The 28,000-nt window shown below is 39.9% G+C and overlaps 1 protein-coding gene across 1 annotated transcript in view; it reads left to right on the forward strand.

Annotated features, from left to right (window-relative positions):
* Window positions 1-28,000, forward strand: part of SCHIP1 (schwannomin interacting protein 1) — a 312,923-nt gene that overhangs the window by 99,884 nt on the left and 185,039 nt on the right. Inside the window, exon 4 of the mRNA XM_075202061.1 lies at window positions 17,809-17,959. Coding sequence (XP_075058162.1) covers window positions 17,809-17,959 — 151 coding nt within the window. The remainder of the gene's footprint in view (window positions 1-17,808; window positions 17,960-28,000) is intronic.

Below are 28,000 nucleotides of genomic sequence, written 5' to 3' on the forward strand. Positions count from 1 at the left end.
GTCCTCTCTAATTGTGCATTAATATTTCTGGCTGTCAAAAGTCATATCTGTCAGCAGTATCTACTCAATAAATGTTAGCACTCCTCAGTGTTTTTGGGGTGTCCTCTCTAATTGTGCATTAATATTTCTGGCTGTCAAAAGTCATATCTGTCAGCAGTATCTACTCAATAAATGTTAGCACTCCTCAGTGTTTTTGGGGTGTCCTCTCTAATTGTGCATTAATATTTCTGGCTGTCAAAAGTCATATCTGTCAGCAGTATCTACGCAATGGATTCAAAGCAGTCCACATATGATCTAAATGAGCAACCAGGTTCTGTCACCAGTCCTGATGTTAGTGTTCCCAGTACGTCATCTGGCCAAGGCGATGTCAAACAACAGAGTGTTTTCAAATTAGTGCAAAAAACAAAAACCAAAAAAAAATTTACTGTATTGAAGCGAAAAAGAAGTGTAACTGAGCAAAAGTTAAGTGACGATAAAAAAAAAATTGCAAGCATGCCATTCTACACACGCAGTGGCAAAGAGAGAATGAGGCCTTCACCTTTGGCTATTAGTGGCAGATCCCAAAAAGTTACCCAGCCTACAATTGGTGCACAACTACTGTTACGCGTCAAAGCTGAGCTGCAAGATACCAGTGAGGCATTACAGGAGAATATTTGCTCTGATTCACAAATGACAACAATCCCTGTGGAGAGTCCATCCAACAGTGGGATGTCTAATCGTGAGCATTCTGCTGATGTGTGCCTTAATAGCCCGAGTGTAGCCGGTGATACCCAAATTGAGGATGCCACTTTGGAATTAGAAGAGGATGAGGGGGAGATTTGTGTAGGCGACGAGGGCGCTAATGAGGATGTTGATGAGGATGAGGTTGTTTGTGTAAGTCCTGCACCAGTGGCAGCAGTTCTGGCACGTGACAAGAAAAAGGCCATTGTCATGCCTGGGCATAAAACAAAAAAATCCACTTCTTATGTGTGGAATTATTTCTACCCAAATCCAGACAACAATTGTATAGCCATTTGTAGTGTATGTGAAGCCACAGTCAGTCGAGGGAGGGACCTTAACCATCTTGGAACCTCGTCTATGTTACGCCATTTAACGAGAGTTCATGGCAAAGTGTTGGGAAAAGCTGAAAGTTCTTCCCAAAAGAATACAAGCACTCCCTCATCAGCTAAGACCCTCCGCTCACCGACATACCGACGGCCACAAAATACACCCACCACACCATCCTCATCAATATCCTCAGTAGCGCTCGGAGTTAGCCCGGCATCCCACTTAAGGCTGGATGACTCCGGCACTATTATTGATTCCTCTGAAGAAAGCGTTAGTCCTGCTGCTGCTGTTGCTGCTGCTGGGGGTGAATCGTCATCCCAGAGGCAGGTGAATAAAATGAGCAGTCCTACATTTCAGCAATTAACTGTGAAACAATCCTTTGCGAGGGGAAGCAAATATGACAGCAGTCACCCAGTCGCCAAGCGAATCACAGACGCCATGGCTGCAATGTTAGTGTTAGATCTGCGTCCAATCTCCACCATAAACGCAGCTGGTTTTTCACAGTTAATTGAGGTTTTGTGTCCGCGTTACAGAATTCCATCGCGACACCATTTCTCCCGTAAAGCTATTCCACAACTATACCAAAAAGTGTGTAAAAATGTAGAGATTGCGCTGAAAAATGCCATTCTGCCCACTGTTCACTTAACCACAGATATGTGGACAAGTGGAAGTGGCCAAACCAAAGACTATATGACTGTGACAGCCCACTGGGTTGGTCATTCACCTTCACCAGCAGGAACAGCAGCAGCATGTACACCACTACGTAACATTTGTCACAGGCAGGCCACTCTTTGTATCACCGGCTTCACTAACAGGCATACGGCTGACAATTTGTTACGCAAACTGAGAGATGTGATTGATGCATGGCTTATACCACTCGGACTCTCCCCAGGGTATGTCATTTCAGATAACGCCAACAATATAGTGCGAGCATTACAGCTGGGTGATTTCCAACATATTCCCTGTTTTGCTCACACCATCAACTTGGTGGTGCAGAGCTTCCTACGAAATAACCGTAAGGTGCAGGAGATGCTTTCGGTGGCCCGTAAAATTTCAGGCCATTTCAGGCATTCAGCCACAGCATGTAGGAGATTACAGCAGCTCCAAGAGCAGTTTAACTTGCCCTGCCACCAACTTAAGCAAGAGGTGGTAACTCGGTGGAATTCCACCCTGTACATGCTTCAGAGGATGGAGGAACAGCGCAAAGCCATCCAAGCATATTGCACAAGTCATGACATTGGGAAAGGAGGGGGGATGTATTTCACTCTTGCACAGTGGGGAATCCTTTCAGTGCTGTGCAAGGTGCTGAAACCATTTGAAGTTGTGACATGTGAGGTCAGTGCAGACTCTGCTAGTTTGAGCCAAGTCATTCCTTTAATTAGACTATTGGAAAAGCAGCTTGAGAAAATGAAGGAGGAGCTGAAAGCAAGCAATTCAGCAAAGTATGTTGGCCTTGTCGATCAAGTACTTAATTCGCTTCACAATGATCCTCGAGTTATTAAGATCTTGAACTCGGATCAGTACGTTTTGGCCACTGTGCTTGATCCAAGGTTTAAAACCTACATTGAGTCTTTACTTGTAAATGAGCGAGATGTGAACTTTTGCAAGGAGCTATTGCTCAGCAAGTTGGCCGCTGAACTGGGCCTCGGCTTGACGACGTGTCCTCCTTCACTTTCTCAAGCTGTTGCTCGTAAAAAATTAAATTTCCAAAAAAGAAGCAGGGAAGACACAGGGGGCAGACGAGAACAATTTAACATCTGGGCTGGTTTGAAGGATTTTTCAAAAAAAAGTGTCACTTTGCCCATAAGTCCATCCAATATGAGTATAAACATGCAAAGGATGGTGGAGGATTACTTTCAAGAGGTAGTTGATATGGAAATGTCAGACAGTCCCTTTCCTTACTGGGAAGAAAAGCAAGCTATTTGGAAACCCATGTACAAACTTGCTTTGCAATACCTAAGCTGCCCACCCTCCAGTGTGTACTCTGAACGAGTGTTCAGCACAGCAGGGAACTTAGTCAGTGATCGCCGTAGAAGGTTACTTCCCAAAAATGTGGAGAAAATGATGTTTATAAAAATGAACTACATCTTCCACGAGGAAGGCCTTCACCATCCAAGACATGCAAGCACTGACTGTTCTCTAATGGCGGATTCAAGCGGCGATGAATTGATAGTCTGTGATGATGACGATAACACTGATGAGGGTGAGGATGAAGCTGAAGATGATGCCGATAACATCTTTTTAAAACTTTCTATGTAAGTGTAGGGTGCAATCTACCCCCAAAGAGTAAAGGGACTTGTGGCATTTCCATATCACATACCATCTTGAAAGGCTGCTGTTAGGGCAATTTATCCTTAAGGGTAGGGTGTCATAGACAGAGTGACCCTAAACTGGCTTTGTCCATTTTTCATAATATTGTACAGTCTATAATGGCTGAATTTTTTAGTATTTTATACAAGTGGAGGGGGGCCTAGAGAGACAGAAACCAAACTGGCTTTCTCCATGTCAATTAATATTGTACAGTCTATAATGGCTGAATTTTTTAGTATTTTATACAAGTGGAGGGGGGCCTAGAGAGACAGAAACCAAACTGGCTTTCTCCATGTCAATTAATATTGTACAGTCTATAATGGCTGAATTTTTTAGTATTTTATACAAGTGGAGGGGGGCCTAGAGAGACAGAAACCAAACTGGCTTTCTCCATGTCAATTAATATTGTACAGTCTATAATGGCTGAATTTTTTAGTATTTTATACAAGTGGAGGGGGGCCTAGAGAGACAGAAACCAAACTGGCTTTCTCCATGTCAATTAATATTGTACAGTCTATAATGGCTGAATTTTTGGGTATTTTATACAAGTGGAGGGGGGCCTTGAGAGACAGAAACCAAACTGGCTTTCTCCATGTCAATTAATATTGTACAGTCTATAATGGCTGAATTTTTTGGTATTTTATACAAGTGGAGGGGGGCCTTGAGAGACAGAAACCAAACTGGCTTTTTCCATTTCTTTACATATTTAACTATAAGTGTAGGGTGTAATATACATTCAAAGACGATGGCTGCATTGCCAATATGCATAGATGGAGAGGAAGACAATCTGTTTTGTGTGTAGAATAGGCCTACCAACGAAGAATTAAACTGTTTTTTGGGATGATTTATTACCTCAACAATTAGATTACTTGTCTCTAAAACAGTTGGAGCACTAAATTGGGTTAATTTAGGCCCAAAAACATGGATTTTCCCAAAAAATAGCAAAACAAAACCAAACAAAACCAAAACCAAAACCAAAACACGCATTGGAGGTTTTGCAAAACCAAAACCAAAACCAAAACACGACGGTAATCCAGATCCAAAACCGAATCCAAAACCAAAACACGGGGGTCAGTGACCATCTCTAATTATTATAATTAATATAATTGCCATACAATGCAGAAAAATATTAGACAAATATATTAACTTATACATAAACAAAGGTAACATGTTTATAATATAAAATATATAATGTATAATAACTTTACTGTAAATTGTTCTACTGTATTTGTCTCCACAATAGGATTCACCTTTCTTTCAGTTAAATAACATTTCCCTAAGGCTTTCTAGCTTAAGACATCTCGATTAGGCGGTTTTCTTTTACTACAATAGTTGTGCTCATTTAATGTGTTTAAAAGTTTCCCACTTGCTTCTCTCTTTTAAACGTGTATTGACATTTTGTTTTGCTTAGTATTGAATCATGTCTGCAATCAATTCCTGGAGATAATTTTGTTCTAAACTAAATAGCCTTAAATTGCATTTCTGTTGCTTATTTGTTTTTGTGTTAAACCAGACCAATAACTGGAATTTACCTTTTATTTACATAATTGTTTTTGTCTTTGGTTTTTATAACCCAGAGGAACACAGTAAATAAATTACGTTTACCCAGACAAATCAAACAATTGAGCACTGGCTGTCTGCAGTGGTGAGAACGCAGCTTCCCAATCAGACAGGAGGAAAGGCTTCAACTACATCAGGCAGCGTTCTCAGGAAACTAAGCAAGTCATGAAGGATCATTTCATAATATGTCAGCGGGAAACATTTAGCATATCATATAATTTGACATAAAACAACACTGTTTTCACATTACTCTGTTTTGACAAATACACAGTATAATACCATAGGAACAGGCATGTAAATTAGAGTGTGGGATTACCATTGTATTTACAATTAAAGTCTGCCCTGTTTTTTTTTTTTTAAAGTTGTATTGTATTTTACATAGAGTAATATTGTGGCAGTTAATATTATTATTTTTCGGTAAATTTCGATAAGGACCATTTATTGCACTCACCTGATCCGTCTACGTCTTCACACTCAATAAACAGACCCCATTCATTTGCAACACGTAACACAATGTGAAAGTGATATACAGCGTAATGCATAATACGTAGTAATGGCACAACACAACTAGATAAGAATGAATCACTTACACTTGTTTCCATGCTGTACACACTTTCCTAGTTAAGGCCCCTGTTAGCTAGTAGAGGCTGCCCTCTGGTGAACACTATAAAGATCTGCCGCATGTTATTTTTTTCCTAGATTGATGAACCACTCTGTAATACACTGTTTTATTAAGCACAAGTACCCTGTCCCTCCTTTTAGACTGTTAAATAAATGTTTGTGAATCAAACCTTACACTCACTTTCAAATATGTCTGTCTCCTAATTTCAACATAACAAATTAAACACTTTGTACTAAGTGAACTTTAATACGTCATGGTGTTTGTAGTGTAAAGGACCATAAAGGACCTCAAATTCATTTTCAGATATGAAACATGGAAATAAAATCTGAATTTCAATGCAGCTCTCTGAAAAAAATGATAGTATTACCGATACCTGTCTACTTTCACATGCTGAAATCTGGGAGATCCCGGACAGGTAGCGTGACCGGAGGGCGTGAGTGGGTGGGGAGCGATGAATCGTGTCATTTTGGCCCTGCCCACCACGACAAAAACGTAATTTTGTTGCGGGGTCAAAATGATGCAATTCATGGCAAATCACGTTATATTGACTAACAACTTGTGGGATGCGGGAGACTTGCCTGCTCTCACAGGAGTCCGGGAGACCTACCCAGATTTCGGGAGTTTCCCAGACATTTCGGGAGAGTTGGCAAGTCTGTTATTACCTCCCCAATCCAGACAGCTACAACTCCGCCCACATTTAGAACAGTGTCCTGATAATCTCTGATACAGGCTAAAAAGCTAAGATCAAGGTCTGATTAAGCCTTCAGGCCACCTAGGATATATCCTGATAGCGTCCCCTCGTCTTCCATGCCAGGCTTTCTTCACCCCCCAACAATGTTTATATTCACTTGTTTTCAAAACTCAGCTCCTTGGCTTTTTAAAATCATCATCAGCAGCAGCTATTTATATAGCGCCACTAATTGCGCAGCGCTGCTCATTTCCTTTTCATTAAAGCCAGAACTGTACAGCAGAACGGATGCATGGGCGAGCACTACTAAAGGTGAAGATGTGAAGGAGGAGGGGCTGTCATGTCTGCGCCTGTCGCCGTCCATGTCTCTCCTACTCGCTTATATTCAAGCACCTGTCGAAGGATGAATCTTTGTCTTCAGCTTTTACCATGGGAATTCATCAAGATTAAAACTTTACAACATTCATTTATCATGTTTTCTTTTTACTTTGGAGAACTACTATTCTCTTATATTTTAAAATTAATTTCAGTTTATACCTCTCTCTGTAACAATTTTGCACTAACAAAAATGTTGTACTCCCCCAAAAAGCCTTGTGCCCCAGGCTACAGCCTTGTCAACCTATTGGATAATCAGGTCCTGGCTGAGATTGAGCTACTGTGATATTACTGGTCCTGTGCTCAAATCAATCAATCAATCAATTCACACAATGCATTGTTGCAGAGCATGGTGGACTTATTTTGTTTTTTCGTGTATTGTCTGTTATTCAGTGTGTTATACATATCCTTTGCTACATATTCATGTCAGATAGTGGCTTTATTAAGGGTTTGGACCAATCCCAGAACATAAGCAGATCACATAAGAAGCCATTTAAAGGTCCTCATAAGAAGTCATACACTGTATGTAGGAGGTTACATGCTTATAAAACACAGACACCAACTATAGTATAGGATGAGTTTCACAGGCATGTTCACACATACAATATACAAACTTGTTTAACTAGAAATGTTGTGGTCCTAGTCAGAGTTGAGGAAATCTTTAAAAATGTAACTTGTGACCAGTTTGCAATTTTCATCATGAAATTTGGAAATCAATTTGTCCACCAGTTAAAACAGCATTTCCTACAGGAAGTTCCTGTACAGCTAGGTCGTTCTGCTGTGACCATATCTCCCAATTGTTCTGCCTTTAAAGGGACAGTAATCTGACCCAGTTGCTGTGTGGTCTATCCCAGTACCTGGCACCTGCTGCTGGTACTTGTTGCTATCTTAGTGGGGGCAGTGGCGGATCCAGGGGGGGGGGCGATCGGGGCAATTGCCCCCTCCCCTAGCAGGAGCTTGCAGCCGGCGGCTGCACACTATGTGCAGGTCCGCTCAGCAGAGACAATGTGCTGCCCGGCTGCTCTGATTGTGTTTGAAACACAATCAGAGCAGCCAGGCAGCACATTGTCACTGCCGAGCGGACCTGCACATAGTGTGCAGCCGCCGGCAGCCTTAAAAGCCAGAAAGGGGGCGGGGCCTAAATCCCCCCCCCCCCCCCTAAATCGCCCGGGGTAGAAAATCTTTCTAGACCCGCCCCTGAGTGGGGGGCAGGGAGATTTGGACGCACTAGGCACGCCCCCAGGGAAAATACACTTGATCTTAGCATAGAGCAGCCGTTCCCCTGTGTGACCATGCTACATTTGTGGCAGCGTACATGCCCTTTGTCTCGACAGGGCAAAACTAAATGTTTGAAGGTAAGGCTGTGACTCATGAGAAAGGGGGCGAGGGAATCTGTTTGTCAGTTGATTTTTGTTTAAATTTGCGTTCCTTTTATTTTTGCTCTTCACAGACTGGAATTGGATGTACGTGAGGCGTAAAATTCTGCATTGTTTTACTGCGCATAAACAATAAAATACTCGCCCACTGGAGATGCAGGTTATTTTGAGGAGATGCAGTTGTATCGTTAGTGGGTACTTGATCTTGACCTGTCCACTTCTTAGGCTAGGTACACACTACAGTATATTTGGTAAATCGAGTGATAAACGACCATTCAGGCCAATATCTCATTATTGTATACACTTAAACAATCAACGATAGTCGTTCCAAAGTACCGATTGTCGTTTCATTTGATTGTTCAGCTGAACTATAAATCTCATTCTAACGTCCTTCCAATCCTGCAGTCTGCGCAAAATCACAACCACTTGCTCGACCAACTGCCGATAGTTCCTCAAACAGCGACTCCTTTCTGGGCGTGTATATTTAAATGTATGATGTTGTCTCTACATCTCCCACGTGGTGCAGTGTCTAAATGTCAATCAAATGGGAATAATGTTCTTTATTTAAATTTATTTAACATATTGCTGCCGGGAGGCCCTATATCGCTTCAGTGTGTATGGAGTCACAATCTTTTGAGTCAAGGTTGCGGCAGACAAAAAACAAGCCCTGTGGCTAAGTCATGCAAAATTTGTTTAAAACGTGTGTAGTGTGTACACATGAATCTGCCGACTGATCGGAACTTCAGTCATAGGTACAATCGTTGTAGATAACACAAATCTGTAGTGTGTACCCAGAATAAAACACAATTTCGATTTGAATGAATCTCAGAAGAGCGCAATTTTGTGGCCTGCATTTTAGAGTTAGAAAACTCCATTCAACTTTAAATGAGGCCCATTATCTTTATTAGGTAGGGACCTAGGTAGTCACACATGTGACAGACAGAATATTGGCCCCGGCTACAGTAATGTTCTCCACCAACTGTATCTCTCCATCTCTAGAAACTCAACACATGCTGTCCACAGCTGCATATGCTGCTCCCAACATTCTCATTTAATTTATTGTAAACAGTCAGTTAGAATCCAATTAAGTTCTATAAATTCTGACTGCCTGTTCCCAGCTCACTGTACATGACCTAGGTAAGCACCTTCTCATTGCTAACACAAGCAGGCAGAGGTTTGATATTTGTTTTCCACCTTCGTGCCACTATCTCGTTTTTGCTTGTAACTAGGAATTAGTGGTGCATAGTGTTAGGGGCAGAATGTGGTTAAAGTCACAGAGAGAGTGTAATGGCTGTTGGTGGTCATGTAATGGGTATAATACTGCTGCTATAGCGTGCGATGGCATTGATGATATAATGTGTGTCTAGTTTAAAAAAGTAGTCTGGAGCAGCAAACAAATGATCCAAGGAAACATAACAGGATGAGGACAGAGTTGCATAGACAAGAGTAACTATAGGCTGCTTGATTTAAAATCTGTGTTTTTCTCATTGGCCAAATGACAGACATTAAAGGTATTTGTACAAAGCAGAAAACATTCACCATTCTGCTATGTTATAATCTTGTTATACGGAGGATGATTGCACATATACAGCTGTCTAGTGCCTCTAATCACTGTCACTGTACTTATATGAGTGATTGCAAATACAATAGTATTATGTTTTCCAACTCTCCATTCTACCATCTACTTACTTGTACCCTGACTTTGCCATTGCAGCTTAATGAAAGGCTGCCACTTACTTGCAACCTGGCTAGAATTCACCAGAGGCCAAGGTGTTTCGACCTAGCACAATGCTTTAGGGCTTGTTTACACAGCCCATTTCCTTTCCTTCTGCCAGTGGTTCAATGAGACAGAGCTGCAGTAAGTGATTGGTGAATACTACTCAACCAAAGGTGCAGATAGAATTTATTAATTCCTATGAAGGAAGTGCCTACATTACAGATGAGCATTTACAGGGTATGCTGGAAAAACCATTGACACAAAACAACACAAGATACTGCATCCTTCTCTGTCTAGTGTGCACTCTTGTGGCATTGTTAGCAGTTTTGCAATTAACGCTTGTTTTTTGTAATGGACCGCTGCATTTACTATAGGGCGGTTTGAGGCTGCAATTTAAAACGAATGGCGATGTATGGTGGATTGAAAAAGCTAAACCGCTGGCGGTTTGGTTAAAACCGCCATCAAAACCCCCAACCAAAAGACAGAACAAGACGGGTTTAATACCTGCTTCTGAATGGCATGATAGCTCAAATATGCAGTTTGAACTATTTTGCCATTCAGAACATAAGAAAAAGCATCACTGGCATTTAAATTATTTGGGCAATGATTATTTATTGATTAAGGGGCAAAATAAATTGAATATTAACTTATGGGGGAAAAATGTTTTCATTATATTAAGGGGACAAAGTTATTTAATTATTATATTATTCGGGCACTATGTAATGCCAAATTGTGCAACATAAATAAATATATCCACCATTAACAATCAGTTAGTTAATATTATTATATATTCACATTTCCCTCATAATATAATACTATAATAATGTCCCCTTAAAAAAATATAAAAAAAATAAATACATTTCCTCATAAATTAATATTACATTTATTTTGCCCTTTAAGAAATAAATAATGATTGCCCAAATAATTTAAATGTCAATGCTTTCTCTTATGTTCTGAATGGCAAAATAGCAAAAATAGCAGCTGTTTGATCAATCTCGCCACTCACAACCACCTCTTTCATTTTGGCCGTTTGGATGGCGGTTTTGCAACGGTTTGCAGCTTAATAAATCTGGTGGTTTGTATGTTCATCATTGTTTAAATCGGGATGGCAATTTGTAAAGTGGTTGTTTTAACGGCGGTTTGGGCTTTAGTATGAAACCGCCGGAAAAATAGCCAAACCGCCCATTAGTAAATCTAGCCCAAGGAGCCAAAACTGTTTGAAAACCAACAGATCAGAAAAGGTTCCATTCCATTTTGCTCATCTTCAGTGTTTACACAGTAAATCGCAAAATAGCATATTATCTAACAAAACACTATTTAATGTTAGAAAGTAACCTGTAGCAACCTGTGGCCTTTTAGAGTATATGGACACAAGCATGTTATAACAGCATATATTATATTTACAGAAATTTACAGAAATCAAACTAATTATTACAGATGAGCTCCATGGTAAGTTACGCTTACTGTTAACACTATTGACAACAAGGGAAACTAAAATTATATTTATCATGAATATATATATATATATATATATATATATATATATATATATATATATATATAATGAATGTGCACACACACACACACACACACACACACACACATATAAATACTAGGGATGTGCACCGACCACTTTTGGTGTCTCGTGTTTTGTGTTTTGGATTCGGATTTGCTTGAGGTTTTGGGTTTGGATTTGTTTCGCAAAACACCTGAAGAAAGGTTTTGGTTCGGATTTAAGGTTTTGGATTTGGATTTATTTTGAAAAAAACATAAAAAGTGTTAAAATCAAGTTTTTTTGATTTATTTTCACTCCTACGCTATTATTAACCTCAATAACATTCAATAACAATCATTTCCACTAATTCCCAGTCTATTCTGCAGAATCAGTGAACTTTGTAATATTGCAGTACCAATGGACTTATACTGCAGGATTGTTTTTGGATATTTTTTTTTAATTTCTTTTTTTTCCAATTATTTTTTTTTTATATTTTTTATAACTTTTTTAAAAAATTTTCGTGCTGTGCTGTGCTCTTCTAAGGGCATTGTTATTTCCCCAGCACAGCACAGCACGAGATATAGCAGGACAGAGGACCACCTAACACAACCTCCCTCTACCCTGATCAATGCCCGAGTGAAGATGGCGGCGGCTAGCGGGGAATTTATAGGATCCAAGTATCGCGAGATCCGACAGCGGGATTATGGCTCAGAGCCTCGATTTCAGTTTTGCAATTGGCGGGAATACCCGGATCTGTCTCGGATCCGGCTCGGATCCGCAACGTTCGGGTGGGCTCGGATTTCAGATATCCGAGCCCGCTCATCTCTAATAAATACATGTACACGCTGGATTAATATTTAGTCACTCATAACAGGTAGATGTGCACAGAAACTTCACATAGGGTGCCTGATAGAGAGTTGGCCACAAAAATGGTCATAAAACTGCACTTCACAGGGAAACATACTTAGTGTGTTATTGTCCTACTTTTTAAAAATCTAACAAATAGATAGGTAATTATGACAGGTCATTATGACAGGTGATTATGAAGACTATGTTTCCATAGATAAGACAATGCAAGTTTAAAATGCGGCAAGAGATAGTTCGCTAGTAACTGAACATATCAACCCTGGATACCCTGCATTCATACCTACTCAGATAAATATAAATATTATCAGATAATCCACAGTTACAGAGGAAGTAATATGATAAAATGTAACCATTTCAGATTCTGTTACACAACAATGGAATATTATACAAGGAGTGAATAACATTACATTGTTTCACTCTCCAGACCATCTCCGTTATAATTAACTCATGGGGGCACATTCAATTGTTGGCGTTAGTGCCTAAAGTAAAGTGTCACGCACCCTATTACCGTCATCACGGTAATAGTGCGCGTAAATACCGTTATTACTGTATTAAGGGAGCTACGAGCTGTAATCCGGCTTAGTATTACCGTAATAATGGTAATACTTTTAACAATGCATATATTCAACAATTGAATATGCCCCATAATATATAACTTGCTACTGAATAGAGGGAATATAATTTCAAGTAAAAGTGTTTTCTTATACTGCATTAACATAAGGGTTTACACATTTGACATACAGAGCATAAAACCTTTCATCCACTCAGCCAGTAATCGTATTAGGCATGTATATACGGTGCTATGGCATACCGCTACTTCTCCCATTGCCTTCATTGTAAACCAGGGGTGTCCAACCTTTTAGCTTCCCTGGGCCACATTGGAAGACGACGAGTTGGTTTGGGCCGCACATAAGACTCTAACAATAACGATAGCGGATCATCCAAAAAAACATAGAAAACATACTTAACATATACATATGAGGAAAAAAGTGATATATATATATATATATATATATATATATATATATATATATATCACTTTTTTTTCAAATCCCCCTATACTTACCTTTCAATCGCCCTGTTGAAAAAATCCTCTCTAGTTATTATACTATAATCACTTTTTGTATTGTTACGATGCAATATGAATGAAGTGCATTTAAGCCAGGCATTGTATATCAGGGTGCCCTGACCAGACCTGCGGTACCTGACATATACATCACTGTGACCCCAAATTGTGACCTGTTTTGCTAATTACACCACTATGTTAGTTAAGGGATAACAACTTATAATGGGCCAAAGAGAATAATATATAATGCTCCATTAGTATTACAAGTAGAAGTATGTAGCAGGGAGATAAGGTCCATGATGCTCCAGGACCAGGTGACTTTTATTCACTGGTCAGCGTCCCTTGAAATAATAAAAAAAAATCCCCCTTAACTTACCTTTTAATCGGCTTGTTCTCCTGTCCTCTTCTCTTCTTTTCTCCAATTCTGTGCTGCTGATTGTTCTTCTCGCGTAGGTGACTCCTCTGTGCTGCGCTCCGCAATGGATGTTGGGTGTGATGACATCACGCCCGACATTCACTGCAAGCACCTCATGGAGGAGGAGACAAGGGAGGGAGCCGGAGTACTAGCTGACGTGACCGCAAGGTAAGTATTTTCTTTTCTTTTTTTTTGCAGAATTTTTTTTTCCATTAACAGAGCTGCCCCCTTGCCACAACCAAAACTCCTTCTGGGCCACATTTACAGGCGTGGTGGGCCGCATGCGGCCCGCGGGCCGCGGGTTGGACAACCCTGTTGTAAACCTATCATATTCCATTCACTTACATTCCCATTACATTTTTCATAGCACCATTTCCAAATGTTCACTTCAACCACTGCTTATTGTTGGAACGAATTAATCTCTATATTATGAGTAAATCAGAGAAATAGATACATTTATAGGAATATATTTTATCAGAAACCCCAGAGCTATATTTAGATAATAAATAAGGTCCCAATATCATCTCTATTAGAATTATTCATATCTATATGGACAAATGATGATTAGTAGCATTAACAATAAAATAAAAATTATAAAGACACTCAACGTATGGTTTTACTTCAAAAAAACATCACACATTTTAATAATTTCACTGGTTTCTTTTATTATAATTGATTATTACAATATTAATTTTTAATGAATTAATAAAGTCATGTTTTTAATGTATAGGGGATTAGCAATTGATATCAAACTTTGTTTGTGCACTACACTGTAACCCTTCACTTTCCAATTTGTTCATCATTTGATTCAGTTTAGTAGTAGCACGTCCCCGACACCAGGAATTAATACTTATAAATAAAGGATCTTATGTGACTCAAAAGCAGTATTTCACCTGCAAATGGGGATCTTGTGCAGTAGTACTACTGTTTTGTATGTTTATTAACTGGCCAGATAACTTAATAAATAAGGGATAATGGTATAAGATTCTATCCTTGACAGTCTTGTCAGGGATAAAGAGGTTGAGATAACTATAATCGTGAAATGTTAATAACATGCAGAGCCATAACTAGACATTTTAGTGCCCTGGGCGAGACAGGGCACCGGCGCCCCCCATCTAAGTGGGAGTGACATTTGATAAGTGGGTGTGGCCAACCTAATGTGGGGGTGTGGCTATCTATATATAAATATATATATATATATATATATATATAGTTATCTCTCCCATATATATATATATATATATATATATATATATATATATATATATATATATACATACAGAGGTGGGATTCAAATAGATTAACAACCAGTTCTCTGCCCAAATGACCATTTAAAGAATGCAAAAATATATAGTGAAAGGTAATCTGCACTTAACACTCAAATAAGAACAGTAAAAGTGTCATTCTGCCTGTGTGTGTGTGTGTGTTAGGGAATTTAGACTGTAAGCCTCAATGGGACAGGGACTGATGTGAATGAGTTCTCTGTACAGCACTGCTGATTTAGTGGCGCTATATAAATAAATGGTAATAATAATAATAAAAGAGATACACAAAACTAGATTCTTATAAGAAACAGTTTTAAAATGTTAAAGAAAAAATATTAAAGAATACCTTACCTGACAAAAATCTGTTATTTAATATTATATTCATATTGTGACACAGTAATGCCCCCAATTCATATTATGCCACAGGAATGGCTCTCTTCATCACACTCTGCCATGCAGCCTTCCTTTGCCCCTCAAAATACTACGATGCAGATTCCTTTACCCCTCAAAACACTCTACCATGCTTTTGCATGCTCTTCCTTTGCTGCCCCTTGCTCCGTTCCTTCACTTACCTTTTCTATCGGCTTCTTTCTTCTCTTTTCATCCCTTCTTGTCGTCGACTTCTCTCTGTGCCGCTCCTCACTGACGTCACAGCCAATTTTCAGTGGGGGCGGAGCAGGTGCCGACGCCAAAGAGAGGTGATTTTTTTTATTTTTCCAAGGAGCCTTGAAGGAACGAGAGAGAGAAAGTGTGTGTGTGTTTTGGAAGCCAAAACACCAGCAGTTGCACAGATCTCTAACGTTAGTGTGACTTCTGTCAGCCAAGGTCCATCTCTACACACAATGCAGGTTTAATACATAAATGTTTTAATGTAATTACAGGCTTTGTTTTATATGTGGATGATACAAGAAATTCAAGATGTGGGTTGTGCGGAGCACAGGAGAATGTGTTTATTGGCAGCAAATAGTAGGAGACATATGATAAAAGGGGTAAAAGGAGACAGACATACAAAGGGGGAGAAAAAAAGGACAGACGCCTACTATACAGAGATAGATACACAAAGGGGAGGGCGAAGATAGACAGATGGGAGAAAGAGGTACACATACAAAATAAGTGACAGATGCACAAAGAGGGGGACAGAGACACACATGTGGAGACAGAGAGAGACTGGCACAGACAGAGAACAGGGAGAGACACTGGTGCTGGCAGTTGAGGGAGAGACACTAGCACAGACAGGAATGACAGAGAGTTTGGTGCAGTTATGGGAAGGGCAGTAAGGCTGGTGCAGACAGGAAGTGCAGGGAGTGTGACACAGACAGGGGAAGGGCAGAGAGACTGGCACAGACAGTGGAAGGAAGGAAAGGCTGATGCAGACAGGGGAAGGAAGGAGAGGCTGGTGCAGACAGGGGAAGGGTAAAGAGAGTGGCACAGACAATGGAAGGAAGGAGAGGCTGGTGTAGACAGGGGAAGGGCAGAGAGACTGGCACAGACAGTGGAAGGAAGGAGAGGCTGGTGTAGACAGGGGAAGAGCAGAGAGACTGGCACAGACAGTGGAAGGAAGGAGAGGCTGGTGTAGACAGGGGAAGGACAGAGAGAGTGGCACAGACAGTGGAAGGAAGGAGAGGCTGGTGTAGACAGGGGAAGGGCAGAGAGAGTGGCACAGACAGTGGAAGGAAGGAGAGGCTGGTGTAGACAGGGGAAGAGCAGAGAGACTGGCACAGACAGTGGAAGGAAGGAGAGGCTGGTGTAGACAGGGGAAGGGCAGAGAGAGTGGCACAGACAGTGGAAGGAAGGAGAGGCTGGTGTAGACAGGGGAAGGGCAGAGAGACTGGCACTGACAGTGGAAGGAAAGAGAGGCTGGTGTAGACAGGGGAAGGGCAGAGAGACTGGCACAGACAGTGGAAGGAAGGAGAGGCTGGTGTAGACAGGGGAAGGGCAGAGAGAGTGGCACAGACAGTGGAAGGAAGGAGAGGCTGGTGTAGACAGGGGAAGGGCAGAGAGACTAGCACAGACAGTGGAAGGAAGGAGAGGCTGGTGTAGACAGGGGAAGGGCAGAGAGACTGGCACAGACAGTGGAAGGAGGAGAGGCTGGTGTAGACAGGGGAAGGGCAGAGAGAGTGGCACAGACAGGGGAAGGAAGGAGAGGATGGTGTAGACAGAGGAATGGCAGAGAGACTGGCACAGACAGTGGAAGGAAGGAGAGTCTGGTGCAAACAGGGGAAGAAGAGAGACTGGCACAGACAGTAGACCGAGATAGACTGACAAACACAGGGTAAGGGCAGAGAGAATTTCATAAACTGGAAAGAATGATACCTCATAGAAAAGTGACAAGAACAATAATATAGCCCCAATAGTTTGTAATAAATGTAAATGATCACATGCTTTTTTAACAAAGACCATAAATGTCGGATCATTGTGTTCAAGGAAGACAAATGCAATTCTGTATATTGTTTGTTGTAGGTTGTTTTATCTATAGTTTCTTAAATTAAAATCAGAACGTATTTTATATGAAATGGATAAAGTAATCCAGATAAATCTAAAACGTTTTCCCACCTCAATAGATAAACATGCTCAAGGGACAAACAGTAAAATTTTGTGATATTGCTCATTAAATATTAAAACACTAGATTGTAGGCTGGTCTGCTCCTCGCACCCTTGAAAATGAGATTGCATTCTTACTACTAGGAGAACCACTGTTCCAGCATTAAGCAATTCTTGTTTTACTGCCCATTAATGGAAGTGCAGATATTGAAAGTGCTTTGTGGTGTTTATAGCTGTGCACTAAGTTGTGTTTTATCTAAGTGTATATCTAAATTTTTTAAGAGGTGAGTGAACATGTCTGGGAATGCAACCAAAGGTACATCTGTTTACACTAAATAGTAAGTGCCCATCACTGGCCTTTGTAGTGCCAGAAGATATGTATGTGCCCATAATCTATATTTGTGTAATGCATATTTCTAAGTTTTCATTATTTACTAATGTGTATATATATATTTTGTATTTAGCATCCAGAGGGCATGGAGGGATTACCTACAGCGTCAGGATTCTTTAAACACAAGCTGTATAGAAAAGCGGAGTCCATCGCCCTCTTCTCTGTCCTCGGACAAGCTGAGCAGTTCTATCAGCATGAATACATTTTCGGATGGCAGCACTCCTGTAAGTACAGATGAATTTTATTCAGAGTTTCATATTGATGGTTATTGCTGACATTATGATTTGTGTTCTGTACATGTGTAATCCTATTTCAACTATTATGCATATTATTGTAATGTTATATTCTACAGTTACCACCAGAGGGCTCCTTATCATTATAAAAATCAATATACAGTACATTGACATTTGCTTTACCCAGGCTTGTAATATCCAATGAGCGACAGTGGGAATATTTATTTAGAATTTATATCATTATATCATTGAAAAAAAGAAGCTGGATGTTTAAGAGAATAAGACATAAAGGTTAATATGGGTAGACACAATGTTTAGCTGTAACATTGAGTTTTATTATCATCATACAGAATGTAATGATATCAAGATGACAGACAGTGGGGATTATTTGCAAAGTGCTGCTACAGTGCAATATGTATTATTTTAGCACAGGAGGTGTTCCTGTCCTTGTATTAATGTTAGCATCTGAAAAGGTGAGCAGATCACTGGCTGCAGTTTTAGTGAACTAATTGTACACAATTGTGGACACAATTACAATTGTAATCTACAAAACAGCAGAGCCAAAAAGACATACACGTGACTATTATATTTAAATGACCAGGAAAAGATGGAGATTCTTCCTGCTTTTGTTAGGGGTCACAGAAATGTTTAAAAATGCCAACAGGTTGAAAATGGCTAGTCCACAGGTGACACAGAGATGCAATTTCAGTTTTTATCAGAGCGACAATTCAACTTACTTGATATTGTGCACCCTAAACAGCAGAGCCGTAACTAGGGTGGTGCGGGCGGTGCAAGCATGTAGCACGCAAATATCAACTTTAAATTTCAGCGTACAAATAGGCTATCAAGTATTTGTGTGCTACATGAAAAAACAGTCAGTATTTAACTTATGTGCAAAACAGAATACTAATTTGCCTTGTAACATGGTTTTGTCCAGGAGACTGAAATAAGAAGTTTCTGGAGTTAAGATCCTTAATGAATCAGGCCCTCTGTTCACAGTACTGTGATAATACTATACAATGAACAGTAGCCATTTAAGATGTAACAAGCTCAAACAGTACCAACCTATTTGCCTTGCTTCAATTTAGCTAAAGTTTTATCTACCTAAAGTTAGAGAATTTATTGTAGTTTTGGGGCCATTTTGACAATCCAGTTTGAGAAACACATTGAAACAAATTTGATTATCTCCAATCACTACTTTAACTACACACTATATCCGGGCTAAGTATTTCATTCTCTGAGATCTACAAATATTCTGCTTTTGTGATTCGTGCTCACATAGAAACTCAAGACTGTGATATACCATTTAGGCACAAGTCCATGCATTAGATTTTCATTACACATAGATATTCAACATTTTTGAGGACATCATATTATGAACTTAAAATATAGCAAATTTAAAACATGAGATGTACTTAAAGGAACTCATTAAAGTTTGATGCATTTTGTGCTTTGAATGTAGAAGTACAATTTGTGTCACAAAACTTGCAGTCTTATTTGTGTATCTTGTGTTGTGCTTAGATATTACTGCAAAATTCACATTACCCTGTTCAATAAAATGTATTGAAGTTTCATGTACCCAAAAGAGAATAGTGTATTGACAGTGTTATTAATAAATGTAATTAAATACAAATACCCCCACATCTGGTGTTTACCAGTTTATAAAGCCATTGGGAATACTGCCTGCAGTAAATGGAACTAACAAATAAGAAATCTGAATAGACAACCACAAGTTGAGAATTAAGTATTATCAGCTGGAGGGGTCAATATTTCTACCTTATACTGTCCTATTGTGTGTACCCTGTACGGCGCTGCGGATATTTTGTGGAGCCCTATAAATTAAAACTAATAATAATATTAAATATGCAAACAGCCAATCAGAAGTGACTAAATAGTGCTGCTGATGTCATCATCACATATCTATAATACAAGTGTATCTGTTGTCCAAGTATCGTTAGGTTGCATCTCTAGGAGCCATGCTACACTTATGTGTACAAGCTCTTATTGTACTTGGCCCCATCAGATCTCGCCAAGTTTTTCTCCAAGGGGCCGTAAATCTAAGATAAGATGAAATTTAAATGCAGAGGCATTTTGGTATGTAAATGTATTTATTTATTTATGCCCCACAAATAGACTTAGTTTCTTAAATGAGACCCAAAATGAGCATTTTCTCATAACTTATATACAAACATGGTGGCATTCAGTAGTCTGATACCCTGGCTAGTAACTGAATCTGATGCTAGACTGTATGATGTGCAGTGTTCTATTCTCTTTAGTCTTCACATCTATTATCTGTCTATTCTTTCATGGAACACCTGGACTACATGTATAAGACCGGAGGGCTTCTGAGTACCCATGTGACTAATCTCTTCTACAGGAAGGGTCCGAGGTTTCTGATGGCAGGGGTGGATTAGAATTAAAGTAAGGCCCAATGGATTTTTATCAGACCATCCCATGGGTTTTTGAATGGGGCACTCCCAGTTAATTAAATGGCATCCTCCTTTGCATCAGCTGAGCCCCAGGAGCAGCATGTTGAAAGTGGTTTTCCCAGTGCTGCAGCTTTGTTGCTTTATGGCACCAGCAAAAGCCAGTGCTGAGTGTGCACTCTAAAGGGGTGTGATGCTGAGGAGCCTTCTATTGGTCTGGATATGCCTGGAGCTCTAGAACGCTGCATCCCTGGGAAAACTGTACAAGGAATGGTTGGAAGCAAATTGATTTATAGTCGGAAAGATAAAAAAGTTATGCTAAGTAAGTTAAAAAGGAGGGCCTATGTTAATACAGTTATTTATTTCTTTAAACCATACTTTCAGTTATTAATATATAAACACAATGTAAACTTACGTAGGAGGCTTTGTAAATAGTATGTGCATAACTGCTGTTAACTACAATACAACATTTACATGCCTCAATTTGAGCCCAAAGCAATCCCCCCCCCCACTATATAAGTGGGAATAATAGTCAATAATTTACTTTTTTGGCTTCAGTTGAATAACCACCAACTAAAATGAATAAATAGCAAAGTATTTGAGAAATATTTAGTAAAGATGTAGCCAATATACATATTTTGCCCGAAGAGATAATCAGGTAACAACAAAACACTTGGGAGATAATGGAAACGTGTGAGCTGTATACCGATCCATTCCATTCAAACCAAAGCACACAATGCAGATTTCACTGACTTGAAAAAGTTCCAATGCTAAGATTACATGTATTAGTTGTTTTTTTTATTACTTAATACCTTATGCATTAAGCTGCACAAACAATGATTTATTATTGCATTGCACTGACAAGTTACTTAGCACTATATTCAAAATATTTTTATATTATGCTTGTCCATTCAGTTTAAGCTGGCAACTCACAAAGTTATTTTTTAATAAATGCATGTATAAGGCCAAAAACAACAGAAATCGAGATTAAAACAGATCGAGACTGATCTGTCCTTGTTGCTGTGCCGAGAACTTCAGTTGGCTGATGACAGTCTGTAAATGAGAGCAGCATTGGCCAACGGCACCATTCAAACCTGATGTTTGGTCCAAGCACCAAAAAAACATATCTGTCCAATTAGACAGGTTTTGTGTGCTGTGCCATATTATATAGATTCAGCCATGATCTGCATGTATGGGCAGCTTTGCACTGTATTGCTCCAGAGGGATAGAATAAGGAATAAAATGACTCATCCAAGGTCAAAAAAGCTTACACTGCGACTTCAGCTGGGTCTCTGACACTACACATATATTCTTTTTACACTACAGTGACCTGTATGCATCCCACGTGTTATTTGTTAATCCATAATTAAATACTAAACATATCAAGGTATCACATCTTATGTATGATGTGTAATTTCTGACATTCTGCAATTTTAATGTCATCTAATAAAAATAAACATAGACTATTGCAAAACCTGGTCTAAAGCCATATAAAGTATGTCGAATTGTGTCATTTGTTTTACTAACATAATAGACATAACAGAAGCTTTTTAGGTGTCATCTAACCTTCCCTGCAATGGCTCGTTACACACTGTTGCTTAAATGGTCTCCCATCCATTCATGTCTGCAGGTTATTGGCAGGTAATTCAATGAGTAAACAGCAGACCTCTGCAGTCACTGCCCTGCAGCAGCTGTCATAGGCTGTGATCACTAAGCAGAGAGAGTGGCAAGTCAAAATTAGTCTTACTCTCCATTGTTGCTACTGTGCAACTGTAAATATGACGGCGGGTCATGCTTTCTCTAATGATCAGAAAATGATGGCCATTGGGATTCAGCATAGGATTTCCTCCTAGTATTCGGAGGCAGAGCCTCCCTAATAACTGTGAATGAACATAGTCACTGTCCAAGAGCTTACAGAGCCACCGTGGAAAATAAAACCAAATTAATGTGAAATGTCTGGAAGACCTTCCCGCCCTGATGATTTCAAGTGCCAGGCAATTTGCTTTTCTATTAATATTGACTGAGCTATTAATAGAGATGGGAAAATCAGATGAATTTCAGAGATTTGCCATCAGTGAATTGCTTCAAGAATCTGTCCTAATAATCACCAAATAAATAACATCCACTTAAAATCGTGCCAGTCACAGTGCATAGTACATAAAGAAGGCAATCATCAGGCACCAACAAAGGTCACATGTCTATTGCCTTATAAAATGAGCTTGTAACTCAAGCAAAGGGGTAATGTTGTAAGGGAACCCTTACATCTACAATGGGACTTGTATTGCTTTATAATATTTCTTCCATTTTCTATTAAGGTGTTCACTAATGCCAAGGTCAGATTATGTGTGTCTACCCTGGGCTGAATGAAGATGATCTGGGGGACTAGTACACAATATGCTCTCACCCCATCCATGAGTTTCCACTACATGTTAAACATACATTATGCTTTGTGCCACACATTACAGGTGCGTGGTGTGCAGCCAAATGTACACTTGGCATATAGTCGAAAGTCATGTGGTCCTGCTACGCAAATCTCTCTCCTGAATCACATCATGCCCCAAGCCTTCCTCCCCTTATCACATACGCCCCTTTCCCAATCTTCTATGCTTTATTACATATGATCTCTTCCTCCCTTCAGATCATATGTAACAATGGGAGGGAAAGTATGAGTCATATGTTTGAGAGAATGTGGGGAAGCAAATGTTCCAAGTGGATTGTGAGAAGGACATATGTGACAGAATAAGGACAGCAAGCTTTACTACTTTCTTCTACATGTTCGTATAGCTTTGACTATTTACTGCTGATATCTTAAGATCTGCTTGTGCTTGGCTGGTTCCCAGAATGTTGGGTCCTTGCTAGGAAAAATATATGTACTATTTACCACCTGGAAAGCCAAGCAACAAGTGAACACTCTTGACCTCCCTCACCCCAACCAGCCCCAGCAATAAACCAATAGCACATATATTTAAGCAGCCCTGACATTAAATTAATAGCATTCACATTTTAAAAATAGGTCTATTTTCCCTTGTACTATACCAAACATTACATTAATAGCATTCATATTTACACAGTAGGCTTATTTTTCATTAACCAGCCCTGACTTTAATTAATAGCATTCACATTTATATACAGTCCTGTCATTAAGATGTTAGTCCTCACCTTTATAAAAGAGTCCAAATTGCATTATTAGCATCTACAATATGACCACTAACAACTCCACTTCCCATTAATAGCTCCCACATTTAATACAAAAAAACACTATTCAATTATTATCCCCTATCTGCTGCATTTTCTACATGAATTTCTACCCCACATTACACGAGTAGCCCCACTATCCCCACATTACATTAATAGCCCCCACATTTAATAAACATGCACAATATTAAATTAATAGCCTTCACCTGCAGCCACATTACATGAATAGTCCTCACATTATATTGATAGCCCCAACTACATTACATTAATACCCCACTTACATTACATTAATAACCTCACACACATTACATTATTAACTCACCACTGCCACCACACTTAACTGCTCTGCTGTGGGAGACAGACTCATCTGTCTGCCTCCTGCATGGTCTCTACATACTGTGGACATGTGAGCTTGCTGTAAGCAGCAAGATACTTAATATGTTGCCTGGTCTCCAGGAAGGGGACAATGACCAGGAAGGTTCCCAGTCTTAGCGCTTTTGCACTGCACATCTGCTTTTCACGCTTCATAAAAGACTTCTGCATGTGCACACTGCAAAAAAAAATGTATGGGGAAATGAAAATGGGTTAATTTAATGAATGTGTTATGTTTGTAGAGCAAAATGTAGTTTTTTATATGCCAAAGTCTGATGAATTTTAATAATTTTTGAGGGAGATGAAGCAGCAGATATTGTTGACTTGGTTATTGCTACAGTGCTGCCAAATTGATAGATGGGCTATATGAATCTTAAAACCGTATCTTACCTCTGCTATTCTATTTGTCCCATGGGATTTCTACTCAGTGCTCTTCATATGCTTGTACACATAACAGTAACAAATAAATCTGGCGCTCTGACTATTATTGTGTCAAGCATCACTAAATCTGAGACTATAAAACATTCTGGGCAAAAAATAACATTATCATGTAACATAAACTGCTAAAGAAAGAGGGTTTTACAAATACATGTGATTATGCGGTTACATGATAAAGAGTTAAACAGTAAACTTGGGAGCATATGTCAACAGACATACTATTGAAAAGCATTTTAACTCATTAAATTCAATCTTCATTTTAAAATTTTCTGACCTCAAAGATCTCTTGTAGATATAATTTGTACCTGAATATAATGTGCATGTTATCTTTGATCTCATTTATTGTTCAATTCTGCAAATATAATTGATTATTCAGTTCAGTTGATTAGATAGTGTGACACATACAACTTGTTGATTGAATAATTTGAAAATTGCTTGACTTTAGTGCAGTCCAAGTTTTAACAGGGAGGGTCACAAACTTGATATAAATGATTGGAATACATTCTGTTCCCATGGCTGAGGCAGATCCGCTGTATTACACTCCTGCAACATGTATCTAAATGACCTTCTCTGAAGCATCTGCACACACTGGAACATAGGGACTAACAATGTGACACATTAATTTGGAGTGAAAATTGATATAATGATTACATCTCCCCTCTCTTCCCTCTCTTTATCCGGAATGCCTTCCATTCAAATCTCTTAATTTCCGAATCCCTTAACCTCCTCAAAAGCACCCCCAATAGACGATTGGACATCACCAGATCCTCTGGCCAAAAAGCTGGCTGCCTGAAGCTGGAGGTGTTGTGTGTCCTCTGTGCTGCCTGAAGCTGGAGGTGCTGTGTGTCCTCTGTGCTGCCTGAAGCTGGAGGTGCTGTGTGTCCTCTGTGCTGCCTGAAGCCGGGTACCTGAAAATGCACACAGTGGTAGGGGACACCGTGCACAGGATAGGGCACATTGCATAATGCAGCTTTATTTTTAGGCAGCTCTATTTTTCCTTTACCCTAGCCTTTTGGGCTAAGACAATTATATGCTCAGTGTAAAGGCTGAGGCCTTTAATGGCACTATTTATGTAATTTATTATACACATGTACTACGCTCACCACTTTTCATGGTTTTTCTTAGTGTATGTCAGGTTTTTGCTTCTTTCTTTCTGAGGGGTTTGGATGCGACCTTTATGGGCAGCCCTTTCCCCAAGTTTTTAGAAGCTCACTCCTGCTGGGAAGAGCTGATGATTTTGTTCTGCAAGGGAAGCTTCAGCCTAACTCGGGGGAAAAGGGGCCCCACCCATCTTCCTCCAAACACACTCCTGTATCTCACATCTTACAAAACCCTCTCTTGATCCTGCCTCTCTTCCATCTCCTAAGTTATCTAGCAACTTGTTTATAACCACTTAACCAGCTTCCTCTCCTCTCACTCACTCGTCAACCTACCTCTATTTGGCTTCCATCCCCTCCACTCCACAGAGACTGCCCTTACTAAATTCACCAAAATTCTTCTCTCTTCCAAGTCCCAATGTATGTTGCTCCTCCTCCTGCATCTCTCTAAGTCTTTTAAGGCTTTCAACACTATGGACCACATTCTTCTGCACATCCTTCTCTCCATCACACACTGTGACACCGTCCTCTCTTGGTTCACTTCCTACCTTTCCAACTGCTCTTTCTCTGTTTCTGACTATATGCCGATGACACCCGTGTCTACCTTTCTACCCTGACCTCACACCATTCCTCCTCTCTCACGTGTCTAGCGTATTACTGTACACTGTCCACTTATAAATGTGGTCAGCAATTCAATTGAATTGCTGTCAAATCATCTTGGCCAAGCTTACTCTGCTAAAAGTAGCTACACCCTTCTCTTTGCCCACTATTTGATATATAATCTCTGCAATTTAATCTTTGTTATATATGATCTACAGATCTATGTGTGGCCTTATAATTAATTATCATAATAATTACAAAGGTTAATGTTTGACATTAGCAACCAGTCAAGAAAGGGTGTCCTGTAATGACAGGTGTCACATGCTCCCAGTCACTGTGATATATGTATGTGTAGGTGATGTATAAGAGTTATCACTTCTCACAAGCCTGCAAAGAAAGCAAAAGCTCTTTGTCAATCACTGGCAAATGATCTGATAGAGGGTGTTAAAAATATTGGCTTAGCTTTCTTGTTCTTTAAGTAGACTTGAAGTTTTTTCCTGCAAGCTGCGACTAGTCACAAAATGCGTACTTTCATTATATGACTTCCCTACAGGAGCCGCTGCATGTTCTACATAACGTTTGAATAGATCTAAACCTCTTTGTATGTGTAATATTTGCTTTAAAGTAGTTTTAACTTGTATTATTACAAATACCATGTTGTTTGTTTGATAACGTCTTCAGCTTTGTAAATCTCTCCACAGATAAATGCTTGTAAAACAAAACTGAGAGAGAGGATAATGTTGTTTTTGATATAACCGCATTGTATTGATTGTGAGGATGATTGGTTGGAGGCCCATTTATTCCTCCCTCCTTTTTAGCACTGTTTTTCACAGCTGCTTCCTTGTCCCCTGCATAGAAATAGAAATATGAAGAAAAAGCAAGCGGAATTGAAACCCTTCTGCTCAACTGGGAGCCTAGTGAGGATTCCTAGCAGTGCATTGGGCTGCGTCCTGCCTGCTGCTTCCCTGGCAAATGGAAACTGCCATGGGCCAGCTACAGTGAAAGCAAATTGGCAGATAATTCCTGGTCCATGGTCAGCCAAGTGAGCAACATGCTTCTAAGGATTTTCTTTGAGTGAAATGATGGAGCCTGGCATGCTATTAACATTTCCTTTGTCATAGCTCTACAGGGAAATAACACAGCTAAATTGCAGCAAAAGTCATAGGAAATTGGCTATAAATTGTTTTAATATTGGAAGGTATTTCTAGGCAAAACATGCTTATGGGGATTATGGGACTGAAGACAGCCAGTGGGGCCTGCACAGTCATTTCATGTATTTGCTGCGCTAGAGTTGACAACATATCTTCATTAAATACAAAGGACCGTACAACAACAAAATTGAATGAAGCTACTAAAAGCCAAAAATGTATATTTACTTTCCTTCGAATGGGCCGTAATTAAATCGATCATTTTTTACAGGAAAGGATAATCTCGACGTTGTTGCCAGGGGTGAAACACTACTGTGCCAGGCCCCATAGCAAAATGTGGAGTGGGCCCAGCAATTCCGTTTGTCCTCGAGTGGCCCTCACTTTACTCTCCTGAACATGTAGGGACCTGCGCAGTGGTGGAACTACCATTGGTGCAGCAAGTGCGGAGCACCAGGGCCCATGGAGATAATGGGACCTGTTGCTCGGGGAGCTAGGGAGCTGTGGACCCTGGTTTTCTCCTCCCTGCTTCCCTGCACTGGGGGCCACAGCTCGCTAGTTCCACCTCTGTGCCTGTGCATATGCAGGAAGGCCATTTTCTGCTTCATTACACTTGCTCTGATATGAGAGCGGTTGCTGGTAGTGGTAGGAGTATTGTCACTGTAGGGTGCACAGCGGATATGGACTCCTGCTCACTCCAGGGCCCCGCACTGCTGCACCACCTGTAATGTCAGCAGTTCTGGCACTGGTAGGATTCAT

The sequence above is a fragment of the Mixophyes fleayi genome, chromosome 3, assembly GCF_038048845.1.
Source record: "Mixophyes fleayi isolate aMixFle1 chromosome 3, aMixFle1.hap1, whole genome shotgun sequence".
NCBI lineage: Eukaryota > Metazoa > Chordata > Amphibia > Anura > Limnodynastidae > Mixophyes > Mixophyes fleayi.